We start from the raw sequence: 13,871 nt of genomic DNA on the forward strand, positions 1-13,871 counted from the left end.
ATTACAGGTCTCGCTGCTTCCCTGATTTGAATTCCTCCGCAATATTTTTGGACCTGGGGCTCCGGCAGGTGGATTTTTCTTCCAGGAGGCACCTCTCCTGTCCCATCCTCTTTCCTCCATGCGCCAAATTGGTGCCTTCTTTTCCAGGGTTCACAGAAGGATTAAGTTTCCAAACCCTTCTCGACTGGGTCAGGGTGCTGGGGAGTTCTTGGGCGTGTCGCTGACTCAAGGTGGTGTTTTGGCCCCGGGAAGATTGGAGCCGGTTTGTGGTACCATTTTCCTCACAGATGTTGTCCCAGTGAGCCTTCTTGTCTGGCCCATTTTGGTGGCTTCTTTAACACCATTTTAACATGGCAGAAGCAAGAAGAGCATTTTGAAAAGTCACACAAAGAATTGCAGCGATGGGAAAAGTTCAGTGGGAGGAAATAGAAAGTGGCATGGAAATAGAGACTGGCAGATTTGACTCTTCCGCGAGGAAGAGGCAAAAACCAGCTCTGGGTTTCTGAGCTGAAACAGCTTCCAGCTGTGGAGTTTGTTTGTGGCCGGCACAGGCTGGTGATGGTCCAGAGAGCAGCTAGGCATTCATTTCCCACTCCATTATGTTATTACAAACTTACTGGAAGCATTTCTTGGAGACAAACTGCACAGAGGAGATGCCACGTGAAAATCGCAGGTGACTTGGCTTTGTCTTTTGTGCATTTTCAAAATGTTGCCGACCTTTTGGGCCAGTATAATTCACGGTGTTTTACTGGACTGTTCATTCCAATGGGGGAAAGGAAAGCCCTTTGAGAATATGCAGCGAGGGACCATGGGAAATCTACCCGTGCCCAACACCACTCTCCCCAGCCATCAAGAAGGGCCTATTGCCCCTCCACCTTTCCTGAAGCCAGCTCCAGAACTGGGCTACGGCTAGGGTTGCCAACCTCTAGGTGGAGCCTGGAGAATGGAGTTCTCCTGGGATTATAACTGATCTCCATGGATATGGTGTCCGTGATGGCTTGGAGGGTAATGAGCAACCTTGAGCCAGATTGGTGCAGGGGTCATTTTGTAGGAAAAAAGGGTGCAGGAGCTCATTAGCATAACTCATTAGCCTAACTTATTTGCATATGCCACACACCCTTGACATCACTGGAAGTGTGTCAGAAGGCAACACACACTGCTCAGGCTCCACTGGACTGTTTTGGATTCCTAGCTATTGGGGGGGGGGATCGTGCAGAGGGTGGGGCTTGTTGCATGTGCCTGCCCCCTGGGCTCCTTACTGCCGGAGCGCCACTCCTGTGTGCTCCCGCAGGAAATGACCCCTGGATTGGTGTATTGGTTAAGAGCCGCAGATTCTAATCTGGAGAATGGGGTTTGATTCCCCACTCTTCCACACACAGCTGCTGGTGTGACCTTGGTTTAGCCACAAGTTCTCTCTGAGCTGTTCCCTCAAGAGCAGTCCTCGAAAGAGCTCTCTCAGCCCCGCCTGCCTTACAGGGTGTCTGTTGTGGGGAGAGGAAGGGAAGGAGATTGTAAGCCGCTCTGAGACTCCAAGTGAAGGGCAAGGTATAAATCCAACTCTTCTTTCTTTTTTGTCTTCTTCAACTAGGGGGGGACTGTGAATGAGCTCTCCCTCAACTCCCCCCCCCCCAGCTATCAAACTTTAATGGAGGTTTTGACTAATTACCCTTCACAGTAAGAGACATTAGTATGGTGCTATAAAAGTACACAGTGCTTTTCAGAGTCGCACACGCAGCCACAATGATTCTAGGACCCTGTCCAGAGGATCTTATACTCTCCATCTTGAGGCTGTTCCAAGGGAGAGAAATAGCTGCAGCCCCCTCCGCTCTGAATTTTGGGGCCTATGCACATGCAGGAAGTGTTTGTGTGCATGTGTGCATGGGGGGAGTGGCTCCTTTTGCAGAACTGTTTCTACAAACAATGAGGATGGATCCATGGGAAATGTCCGGGTGTCCTCCAGGGCCCCTGATGCTGTTTTCGGAGCTGTCCGGGGGAAGGGGGGAGTAGCAGCCACACGCTTGGAGGTCTCTCTGTCCAGACCTGAGGACCAGAAACTTGCTTTCAAAAAAAAAAAGCAGCCAAGCTGAGGATGCTGAATTCTGTGCCCAGCTCAGGGGCGGATGAAGGCTCACGGGTGCCCTGAGCACTGACCCATCTTGGTGCCCCCCCTCCTTTCCACACTGACCCAGTCCATTTTAGTTGTTGACCTGTCTGACCAGATAGACAATGCAGGTTGCAGCAATACAAACATTTATTCCTAGGATGAAACAATATACTGTACAAACTAAGCCAAGCTTGGGCTACATAAAGTTCTACAAAGATGCAATACAGCATCTGTTTTAATATTTCACAGGTTAATTGTATCAAAGTTCCGATATTCACCCTTTCTCCAACTTTGTGGTGCCCCCTTTGGCCCTGGTGCCCTAAGCACCTGCTTCGTCTGCTTCATGGTTAATCCACCCCTGGCCCAACGGCCAATCCTGTCCTTGCCCTGGTCTTAAGCAGAAGTGCAGGACATGGCTGGCTGTCCCTTCTGCCCTGCTTCACAAGAATCCACAGTAGGGTTGCCAAGTCGTTTTTGAGCCCCAGCGGGGGACTCCCATCCGGCGTGACCGTGGCCCCGCCCACAGCGTGCCCGGCGGCGTCACATCACTTCCGGGTGACGTGCATGTCGGGGTGGGGTTCCCCCCGGGGCCCGATCCGCAGGCGGTGGGGAACAGGCCTCTGGGGCGGGGGTTTCCCTGCCCCCCAGGGGGACTTGGCAAGCCTAATCCACAGTTTGGCTTTGCTGTGTGAGATACTTCTGTGGGTTGTTCTTGTTGTTTTTAACTGTTCACAGCAACTTTGTTCCAGTCTACCAGCTCCACGGGGTTTTCTGAAAAGCTGCCTTGACTACGCTGTTTCCTGGCAGGACACTGACGTGACACAGAAAGTCACACACACACACACACCCCAATGTGCTATAGACAGCCAATGCTTTTGTGTCCGTTGTGGAAGCACGGAGCAATGCCATACGCTGGCTTTGGAACCCACTCTCCGGGCCCTGGAGAGTGGGAATGCCGGGCGTGAGCCTCCCACCCTTGGCACTGCTAGGTTCAGAGCAAGACAGGCCTCTCTAGTTCACCTGAGCCCGTTCACCTTTTTCTCAGGGCCCTCCGCCTCAGCTGTTGCGGTGACCCATTCCAGCTTCAAGGTTGCCAATGTATTTATTTATTTCCTTCATTCGTGCCCAAAGCAGCTTACGTCGATCTCCTCTCTTCCATTATTGATTGTAGGCATTTAGCGGCTACCTTGTGGAACTCAAGGGGGCTTGCGGTGCAAATACATGATTGAGGTTTACAAGATTATGCATGGTATAGAGCAGGCCGAGAAAGAGGTACTTTTCTCCCTTTCTCACAATGCAAGAACTCGTGGGCAGTCAATGAAATTGCTGAGCGGTCGGGTTAGAACGGATAAAAGGAAGTCCTTCTTCACCCAGAGAGTGATTAACACATGGAATTCACTGCCACAGGAGGTGGTGGTGGCTACAAGCATGGATGGCTTCAAGAGGGAATTAGATAAGCACATGGAGCAGAGGTCCATTAGTGGCTATTAGCCACAAGGTATAGATAGGGACTCTGGGGCAAGTGATGCTCTGTCTTCTTGGTGCTTTGGGAGGGTTTTCTAGTGTCCTGGCCCCACAGGTGGACCTCCTGATGGCACCTGGTATTTCTGGCCACTGTGTGACAGAGTGCTGGACTGGATGGGCCTTTGGCCTGGTACAGCATTGGCTTCTCTTATGTTCTTAAATAAAGCAAGGATTGTTTTAAAAACACATCGCAGACCACAGTTTAAAATCTCAGGACTGCCGATAAATGAAAAACTGAATTCGTCAAATGCAGTCCTAAATAAAACTGTCTTCAGCTGCCTCCGGAAGATGGAAAGTGAGGGATCCAGGTGCACCTCTCTGGGCAGGTTGTTCCCTAATTGAGGGGCCGCCACCAAAAAGCCTCTCTCTCGCATGCCCCCTGGATGAGCTTCTTTGATTGGGGGGACAGTCAAGAGGGCCCCTCCCTGTGGTCTTAATTCCTGGGCAGGAATGTGTGGGACAAAGCAGTCCTTCAGATACCCTGATCCCGAGCCACATGTCTCCTCACAACAACCCTGTGAAGCAGGTTAGGCTGAGAGAGTGTGACCGGACCAAAGTCACCCACCAAGGCAGAAGTCGCCTGCCGGATGACAGCTACACTTCTGCTGGGGTTGTCACATGTGTTCCGATGTACAAGGCAAGCAGGCACATGGGGGAGTAATGCTGGTCTTAATGTATGCTTTAAGCTCTCCACGATTGCTCCGCATCCACTGCCCTCAAAACATCATGCTCCTTTGTGCTTTGCTGGCTAGATTCAAATCTGCTTCTTTTTCTCCCCCTCTCTTGGCATGCACCGCCCAGGCAGAACGCCGTCCTCATCCCCAACCTCGGCAGGTAGGTGTGACCGGCATTGCATGCATTTCTCTGAAAGGTACCTGTTGTGGGTAACGGGCATGGGGATTTACATTTGGGTAAGTCTGGGGATGAAACCGGCAGAAATGCTTTGGTTCGTGAATGGTTGCAGTTTCTTTACCCGTCCCCCACCATGCATTAACAAGCACATGTCTCAGGGTTTCCAATCTCCAGGAAGGTATGCAAAAGTATATAGCACTGTGTGCATATAATAGATGTATGTTTAAGGTAGATCAATTTGGTGCTTTTTATTTTTTTATTTTTCTATCCTGTTATATAAATATCGGTGTCAAATATTATCAAAAATAGGTTTCACCCAAACAATACATCAAAGTGCGGGTTTACTTTCTGTTCAAACAACCAAACGGCACCTTGACAGTTTCACAATCACTAGTCCCATGGCTAGTAATTTACCCGTTTTGAATACAATCTTTTTCAAGGACCGTGATATCTATATAAAGGACAAAAGGTGCAACAGTTTCTCTTTGTGAGCACAGGAGTCTTAAGATAGCAGCATATTTTCTAGGGTCCCATCGGAACCCTTGTGGCAAACTTAATAACCTGTCTAGGATAGCATCTCTCTCTCGAGTTCTGTCAGGCTGCCTGGTAGAATGTAAACCTGCAGTTTGGTGTATCGTTTGGGTGAAACCTGTTTTTGACAATATTTGACACCAATATTTATATAACAATATAAAAAGATAAAAAAATAAAAATAAAAAGCACAAAATCGATCTACCTTAAACATACATCTATTGTAAGTAAAGGTAAAGGTTTCCCTTGCTCAAAAGCCAGTTGAATCCGACTCTAGGGGGCGGTGCTCATCTCCGTTTCCAAGCCAAAGAGCCAGCACTGTCCGAAGACGTTTCCATGGTCATGTGGCCGGCACAGTGCTATATACTTCTGCATATCTTCCTAACACTGTGGGCAATGCTCCCTCTAAGCTGTGGAGTCTAGTGAGCAAAAATTCTATGTTGTGAGCGACTGGCATTAAAGTTGTGAGCAGGTGATTTGGCTACTGCATAAATTACTTTGGCTCTGGAGCCATCCTTCCTGAGCTGAGACAAAAATCTGTGAGCCGGAGGCTAAAAAACTGAGCTAGCTCACATTAACTTAGCTTCGAGGGAACACTGACTGTGACCCTCATTTTTTGTATTTTATAACCTCCAAGAATAGCCTGGTGGTCTCCCAGGATTATAGCTGATCTCCAGAATACAGAGATCCGTTCCCTTGCAGAAAAGGGCTGTTTGGGAAGATGGATTCTGTGACCATGTACCCTCCCCAAATCCCACCCTTGCCAGGCTCCACCCCAAAATCTTCAGGAATCCCCTAATCTGGAGCTGGCTACCCTAGCATGTCTGGATGCATGCAGGCCTGTTGATGAAAGGCAGAAAGACACAGTGCGCGCGCGCACACACACACACACACCAAACTGGAAAGAATATCCTACGTAAGATGTGTGGTTCCACATATCTACTTTTCAGTCAAGGGCTTAGAGGCTTATAACCAGACCTGTAGCTACAGTGGCGGCATTTCGGGGCCCAGCCCCCTTCATTAACAGCCCCTCCCCCACCAAACTGGAAAGAATATCCTACGTAAGATGTGTGGTTCCACATATCTACTTTTCAGTCAAGGGCTTAGAGGCTTATAACCAGACCTGTAGCTACAGTGGGGGCATTTCGGGGCCCAGCCCCCTTAATTAAAAGCCCCGCCCCACAAACAGCCATGCCAGAAACCTTATTTTTGAGGAGAGACCCACACCCACACACACACACACACACGGCAGCGGCCGTGTGCCATGGCTTGCCTTCGGGCTTCCCTCTCCCTCCCGCTGTGGAATTTGGGGAGGCATCATGGGACTCGAAAAAAGACATCTCAGTGAGCATTTAAGTGCCTTTTGAGTTCTCTTCCACCGGGCGAGAGAGCTTAGAAGGGCACGCAGGAGTGGCGCCCTCAGTACATCTCCAAGAATCCCCCTTTCTGCTAGCCCAGTCACTGAACTGCCCCCTTAAAAATCTAAATGCCCCCTGAACAAAAGAAAATCCTGGCCACAGGCCTGCTTGTAACCTTGGTGGGGTGGGTAGCAGCCGAGGCCTGGTTCACACAACGCTAGAGAAGGAAGTGGTAGAATAGTCTATGCCATTTAGGGTTGCCGGGTCCCCTCTAGCCACCAGTGGGAGATGAGGAAGGGAGGGTTGCCAGATCCAGGGTGGGAGATTCCTGGAGATTTGGGGGGTGGAGCCTGGGGAGGACAGGGACCTCCGTGGGGTACAGTGCCCCGCAGTCCACCCTCCAAAGCATCCCTTTTCTCCAGGGAAACTGATGTCTGTAGTCTGGAGCAATGTTCCCTCTAAGCTGTGGAGTCTTGGGAGCAAAAATTCTACTTTGCGAGCTCCTGGCATTAGAACTGTGAGCGAGCGATTTGGCTGCTGCATAAATTAGTCTGCTCTGGAGCCATCCTTCCGGAGCTAAGGCAAAAATGTGTGAGCCAGAGGCTAAAAGACTGTGAGCTTGCTCACACTAACTCAGCTTAGAGGGAACACTGGTCTGGAGGTGATTCCGGGGGATCCCCAGGCCCCACCTGGAGGAAGCCGGCACCCCTAGACCACCATTTCAGGGGATAGGTTATGAACAGCGTTCTCTCAAACAGAGTTACACCCTTCGGAGTCCATAAAGCCAGTGGACCCAAAAAGCGTGTATCTCTGCTGAGGATGTCACTGGAAGGGCACCGTGCACGAAACGTAGGGTTGCCAACCTCCAGGTGGGGCCTGGGGATGCCCCAGAATCACAGCTGATCTCCGGACCACCGAGATCGGGGTCCCCTGGATGAAATGGCTGCTGTGGAGGGTGAGCTGGGCTCCAGTAGGGTTGCCACCTCCAGGCTGGAAAGTCCTAGAGATTTGGGGGTGGATCCTGGGCAAGGGGCAGGTTTGCAGACAGGAGGGGCCACAGCAGGGTCTGATGCCATCGAGTCCACCATCCAGAGCGGCCCCTTTTCTCCAGGGGAACTGATCTCTGTGGTCTGGAGATCAGTAGTAATCCCAGGTGATCTCTAGGCCGCACCTGGAGGTTAGCAACCCGAACACGATGACATTATAACCCCTTGGAGTCCCCCCTCCCCGACCTCACCCTCTCCGGTCTTCACCCCCAAAGTCTCCAGGAATTTCACAACCCGGAGTTGGAAACCCCTGTAAAATGCCTTGCAAGCAGAAAATGAGCACCGCAGAGAGAAAAGCCCCCCTCCCCCCCAATGCTCCCTCTAAGCTTTGGAGTCTTGTGAGCAAAAATTCTACTTTGTGAGCTACCGGCATGAAAGTTGTGAGCGAGCGATTTCGCTGCTGCATAAATGAATTGGCTCTGGAGTCCTCCTTCCTGAGCTGAGACAAAAATGTGTGAACCGGAGGCTAGAAAACTGTGAGCGAGCTCACACTAACTCAGCTTAGAGGGAACACTGCTCCCCTCCCCCAGTTTGCTAAGCTGATTTCCTACCCGCATGGGGGTTTTATCATAGTTGGGCATTCGGAAATGTGATCCTTCACCTGCGGTCCTTCCCTCCGGCTCATTCTCTTGCACGTGTGCACCAGGCCTGAACCGGGGTCTAATGCACCCCCTGGGACTGTCGGGGCTTAGATACCAGAAGCCTGGTCAGGCACCGAAGGCAACGGGGCATTCCACACATCAGCTCCTCTGATTGGCTGGCAATATGAAGCCTCACGATAGGGCCCGGGCGGGTATAAATACCTTGGGCTTGATCTCTGGCACGCCATGCCTCAGGGCACTTGTTCCTCCAGCTCCCAGCCCAGTTTGCCCCTCCTTTCCTCGTGGTTCAACACGACTTGGGTGCTATATGGGCTCAACTTTAGCCCCAGCAGTGCCATGCCTGATGGGGTCGGTGTTGGAATGAAAAGGGAAGGGGTTCTAGTTAGTGGGTTCCAGCTGGCCAAGGGATCGCAGGACTGAGTTTCCTCAGGATTGCAAAGAAACTCCTCACGAGCCATATTGACCGGGGATGGCCATGGGAGGGGGGGTTGAAGCTTGCCCGGGCAGAGACGGAGGCCTTTCGTTGCTGGTTTTGCTTTCCCACTAATAGAGCTCTTATCCAATCATGTGTTCAACAGTTCCCACTTTTTTCTCGAGATCGAAGGCTTGGAGAGCAATGTCACCCCGAATCGGACCTCGCCGCCAGTTTTCTCCAAACCGATGGACTCCAACATCCGCCCCTGGTATGAATGGATTGTGGCATGTGTCTTTTTCACACTGGAGCATAAGGCATGAACAAAGCCCCCATGCCCTCCAGCAATGCTCCGTATAAGCTGTGGAGTCTTGTGAGCAAAAAATTCTACTTTGTGGGCTACTGGCAATGTTCCCTCTAAGCTGTGGAGTCTTGTAAGCAAAAATTCTGCTTTGTGAGCTACTGGCATTAAAGTTGTGAGCGAGCAATTTGGCTACTGCATCAGTTAGTTTGCTCTGGAGCCCTCCTTCCTGAGCTAAGGCAAAAATGTGTGAGCTGGAGGCTAAAAAACTGTGAGCTGGCTCGCACTAACTCAGCGTAGAGGGAACACTGGCTACTGGCATTAAAGTTGTGAGCGAGCCATGTGGCTGTTGCATAGGCTGCGGTCACGCGCACAATTAGACCCGACGTAGGTGTGAATGCTGGATGGATTTAAGGGACGCGATCAGACAACAACATCTGGGAAGCGCCCTGCAGCTGTCGGCAACCCATTCTGCTCCACCGCAGAAGCGGAGTTAAGACACCAGGGGAAATCCAGTAGAAAATGGGTTGTGACGGGCCACAGAGGGACTTTCCCCTGTCTGATCACTCCAGCGCTCTCTCATGGCGTCATGATGGTCTGATCAGGCCATCCCGACTCCGTGCCGTTGTTTTTCTCTCTGTGCCGTTCATCGCACACTCCATAGGGAGCCCTCCGTGTGGAGATGCAATTCATCGATTCCTCATTTAAGCGCATCGGAACCAAATGGCTAAAAGATCCCCCCCGACTCACCTGCGGTTGCGTCTGCTCATGCAGCGGCAGGCTGCCCCCGCAGCTTCTAAGGACTGTGTGATCGCGCAACTGCGGGTCAAATTCCTCCGGAGGAAACAGCCTCCCCTTCCCCCCCCCTGTTTTTTTCCTGGTGCGTGTGACTGCAACCATAAATTAGTTTGCGCTGGAGCCCTCCTTCCTGACCTAAGACAAAAACGTGTGAGCTGGAGGCTAAACAACTGTGAGCTAGCTCACACTAACTCAGCTTAGAGGGAACAATGCCCATAAGAGGTTTTTCTCCCTCTGGGTCTCTCTGACCCACAGCCCAGCGCCTTCTGCTCTCTCAGGCTAGGGCTGGGTGCAGGGTTTTGCTGGCCACAGGGTGTCCGTGGTCCCCTCCACAGCTCCCTTTTCCCAAAAATAATTTCAGTGGGTAGCCATGTTGGTCCACAGTAGAGCAGCCAGATTCAAGTCCAGCAGCACCTTAGAAACCAACAAGATTTTCAGAGTTTAAACTATTGAGAGTCAAAGGATCTGCTTGTCAGATGTGAGCTGGAATGGAGTTCTCAGAGTCTTTATATCCTTCAGAGCCTTATATCCTGGACTCTTATATCCCAGGCAACAGGAGGGACTCAATGATCTCCATTCTGATTTGTATCTGAAGAACAGAACTTTGACGCTCACAAAGTTTATGCCCTGAAAATCTGATAGGTTTCCCTTGCTCGAAAGCCAGTCGAATCCGACTCTAGGGATGTGGTGCTCATCTCCGTTTCCAAGCCGAAGAGCCAGCGCTGTCCAAAGATGTTTCCATGGTCATGTGGCCAGCATGACTAGATGCCGAGGGGCACGGAACGCCATTACCTTCCCACCAAAGTTGTACCTATTTATCTACTTGCAATGTCTTGCTTTTGAGTTACTAGGTTGGCAGGAGCTGGGGCCAGAGGCGGGAGCTCACTCCATCGTGTGTCACCCGGGTCTCGAACTGCTGAACTACCAACCTCCCAGTCTACAGTTCAGCATCTTAACCACTTGAGACACTGCAGCCCCAATGAAAATCTGATAAGAGTCTAACAAAGTTTGAATCCAGCGGCACCTTTAAGATCAAGAAAGTTGTATTCAACCTATAAGCTTTTGTGTGCGTGCACACTTCTTCAGATACAGTGAAATGGAAGTTATTACCAGTTCATATATATAGGTGGGCAGGAAATTAGCATACAGCATTGCTACCCACCCTCTACCTATATGTATGGACTGGTCATTTCCATTTCATTGTATTGGAAAAAGTGTGCGTGCACACAGAAGCTTATACCTTGAATAAAACTTTGTTGGTTTTGGAGGTGCCCCTGGACTCAAACTTTATTCTGTTGCTTCAGACCAACACGGCTCCCCACCTGACTCTATCTGATAGAGTATGCGACTGTGGTGCAGGTAGTGTAGGCACCCTGTATCCCGTGACCTTTGAATGTAATTGCTTTCCTGAGCCTAAAAATCTTTTAACTCTTCCTTTGCTCCAGGATATAGATCATATGGAGACATCGTCTCTTTTATTAGAAGATAATGGCAGTCTTTTAGCTGAGCAATTTTATGCACCTGTGATAGATTTTCGCAGCCGTTCAAATGGGGCCGAGCTTTTTCTATATTTTAGTAATCTGCTTAAAACGGATAAGGTAAGAAGCAGCATGAGGTAGAGAGAGAGGATCTCTTCCTCCTCCTCCCCTTGCAGCAACTTTGGAAGCCAGAGAGAAAATAACCCCTGGGTCACTGTTTTAGCAGAGTAGGAGCCTTCTGCTCTTTACTTTCTGCAGCTCTGCCAGGCAGGCACTGTCTCCCTTTGAGACTTGGGAAATCACTCAAGAAGGGAAGAGAGCCCTTTGCCAAGCTGTGGCCTTTACCAAGCTGTGGCCTTTGCCACCCGCCCACCCAAGCGCTGGCCTTGAAATTCAGTAGCATCCCTAATCTGAAGTGAAGAAACAGTGCTTACCCAACTGTTCCCCCCCCTAAAGCTTAGAATTTCAATGAAAACCATTAGCCTCCTAAAGGCTGTATCTTAACGCACGTGCAGAGGGAGTAATGAAGGAGGAGATTAAAAAGGTTTGTTCCCAGATGCTGGCTGATTCTCTGCATAATTTGCTCCGATGGTCGCCTGACTTTAGCATTTTTCTCTCCTCTTTTGGATGCCGTCCAGCGCGTCTGCCAACTGTGAAGATATGGATTCTCCCCAGTCTCTCCAAGACGATATGACTGAGTATACCCCAAATGCAGACAGCTGTTGGTGAGCCAGCCCGTCACGTATTGCCACTGTTGTGGTTTTCGATAGATTAAATGTTACAATCAGAGGGATTTACTGATCTCCTTTTCCCCTACCGTGGTTAAAATTAAGGGGCCCCCCAGGAGCCAGACATTGATTTATGCATTTCTTTAGAAATGCTTGCTAACAAATAAATCTGTACAAACTACAAATCAAGCAATTTCACGTGAAATATTAAAGGGGAGGGAGTCCACCACAGAATTAATGCTTTACCAAAGTCTGTGCAGCTAACCCTAGTCTGTTGCCTGAACTGAGGTTAAAATTCCAGCAGTATAATGAAGATGTGGTTGGTGAGCAAAGATTTGACCCCAGAGGCATGTATCACCTGTTTGTCACCTGGCTAAAGGAGACACAGGACAATCTCTCTTCACCACAGTTTGCTTTGTGCAGGAGTGATAGTCACCATGGTTAATACACCCTTCAAACCAGTGCTTCACATCTTGTCTGCTAGTCAATCCTAAACCATAGTTTAGGGATTTGGACATAGAATCATAGAATGTTAGAGTTGGAAGGAACCTTGCAGGTCATCTAGTGGGGGAAGAGGGCTACTTCCAATGGCCCAGGCCAGCCCGATCTCATCAGATCTCGGAAGCTAAGCAGGGCCGACCCTGGCAAGGACTTGGATGGGAGACCTCCAGAGAATACCAGGGCCGGGAGGCCAGAGGCAGGCCATCAAGCCACTGCTCTGAACGTCCTCCGTGCCCCAGTAGGAGTCGCCAGAGGTCGCCATGACTTCCAGGCACGGGTGTCAGCTATGCTGCCATATTGTTTATGGGCCCGGGTTCGCTTTCATGACCTGTGTACCAGTTGCTGCCGCCTTCCTTTCTCTGCTCTTCTCCCCCTAATTATCACTGACCTTGTAGCCTGCTTATGTAGAGTCTTCCCATCAATTAACCGTGTGACTAGTTTCGTTTCCCAGCATCGGCTCTGACTGACCTGGTCCTCCTTCCCGCCCGCGGGAGTCAGGCCGATTGGCCATAGGTGGTGGTGGGACACATTTGAATACCCTATATCTGTGTCTGTTTTCTAGATGGTAGTTATTCCTAACAGTGAACATGTTCCTGCAACCATAGTACTAGCAATAACGTATAACCTTTCAAGAAGCGTGAACTCAATTGTTTGACTGTGGGTCCTGACAACGGGACACATACAAAATGCAAAAATACCCCCCCCCCCAAAGGAAAAAGAAAATAACATTGGGGGGGGGGAGAATTAAGCACCATGGCCTTGATTCGTACCAACCTCCCACCCTGACTTGCTTCTCTTTCAGACAGGGCCGGCTCATCCATTAGACACAGTAAGCACAGTGCCTAGGGCTCATGATGACTTTAGGGGCCCATGAAAATGTTTTGATTTATTTTAAAATCAGAAGGGAAAAAATTAACTTTTAGGGTGAAGAAAATGTCCCCCCCACGTCAGAAAAGAATTAAATGTTAGGGCCCACAAAAATCTATTAGACTTTGCTTAAAATGGGGGAGGGATAAAACGTTGAAGCATTTAAAGTGATATCAAAAATAATTTTTAATATTGATCGTATTATGGTGGGGGGGGGGCCCACGAAGGCAAAAGTGCCTGGGGCCCACAGAAGTCGTAATGTGGCCCTGCTTTCAGAGCATAGAAGTGCAAGAGTTTCAGTCAGGAATCCTCAGCACCCCATGGCCTTTGGCCCTCAGAGGGAGTTGGGGGCTGAGAGCAGGTTTGCTGTGGGGTCTTCCCCCCTCACAGTTCACAAATTCCCTTCCTTGTCTGTCTTTTTTTTTTTTTTTAACCCAGCACCAATTTATCTCAAAGCGCTCAGCAAAACAACCGGCGCAAAAGACTGAAGAAATACTTGTTCAGGGCCGTGTCAGAGGGCAACGTCGAAGATCTCCAGCGCCTCCTTGCTGAAGTGAAGGATCGGTCCCACGCGTGCAGGAACATGACTGTCCAAGGTGCAAATGGCGTTTATTGGAATGTAGGATTCTCCACTGGGGTGGGCCGGATTATGTCACCTGACTAAATTAGGCCCGGGTCTGGTCATTTCATGGGGACAGGGTCCTAGGTAGGGTTGCCAGGTCCAGGTTGGGAAACTCCTGGAGATTTGGGGATGGAGCCTGGGGAGGCC

The 13,871-nt window shown here is 50.1% G+C and overlaps 1 protein-coding gene across 1 annotated transcript in view; it reads left to right on the top strand.

Moving 5' to 3' along the window:
• Positions 1 to 13,871, top strand: part of TRPV3 (transient receptor potential cation channel, subfamily V, member 3) — a 66,241-nt gene that overhangs the window by 15,605 nt on the left and 36,765 nt on the right. The window contains exons 3-6 of the mRNA XM_015406876.1: positions 4,430 to 4,462; positions 8,596 to 8,700; positions 11,645 to 11,731; positions 13,541 to 13,691. Coding sequence (XP_015262362.1) covers positions 4,430 to 4,462; positions 8,596 to 8,700; positions 11,645 to 11,731; positions 13,541 to 13,691 — 376 coding nt within the window. The remainder of the gene's footprint in view (positions 1 to 4,429; positions 4,463 to 8,595; positions 8,701 to 11,644; positions 11,732 to 13,540; positions 13,692 to 13,871) is intronic.

The sequence above is a fragment of the Gekko japonicus genome, unplaced genomic scaffold, assembly GCF_001447785.1.
Source record: "Gekko japonicus isolate JY-2015 unplaced genomic scaffold, Gekko_japonicus_V1.1 scaffold1175, whole genome shotgun sequence".
Classification (NCBI taxonomy): Eukaryota; Metazoa; Chordata; class Lepidosauria; order Squamata; family Gekkonidae; genus Gekko; species Gekko japonicus.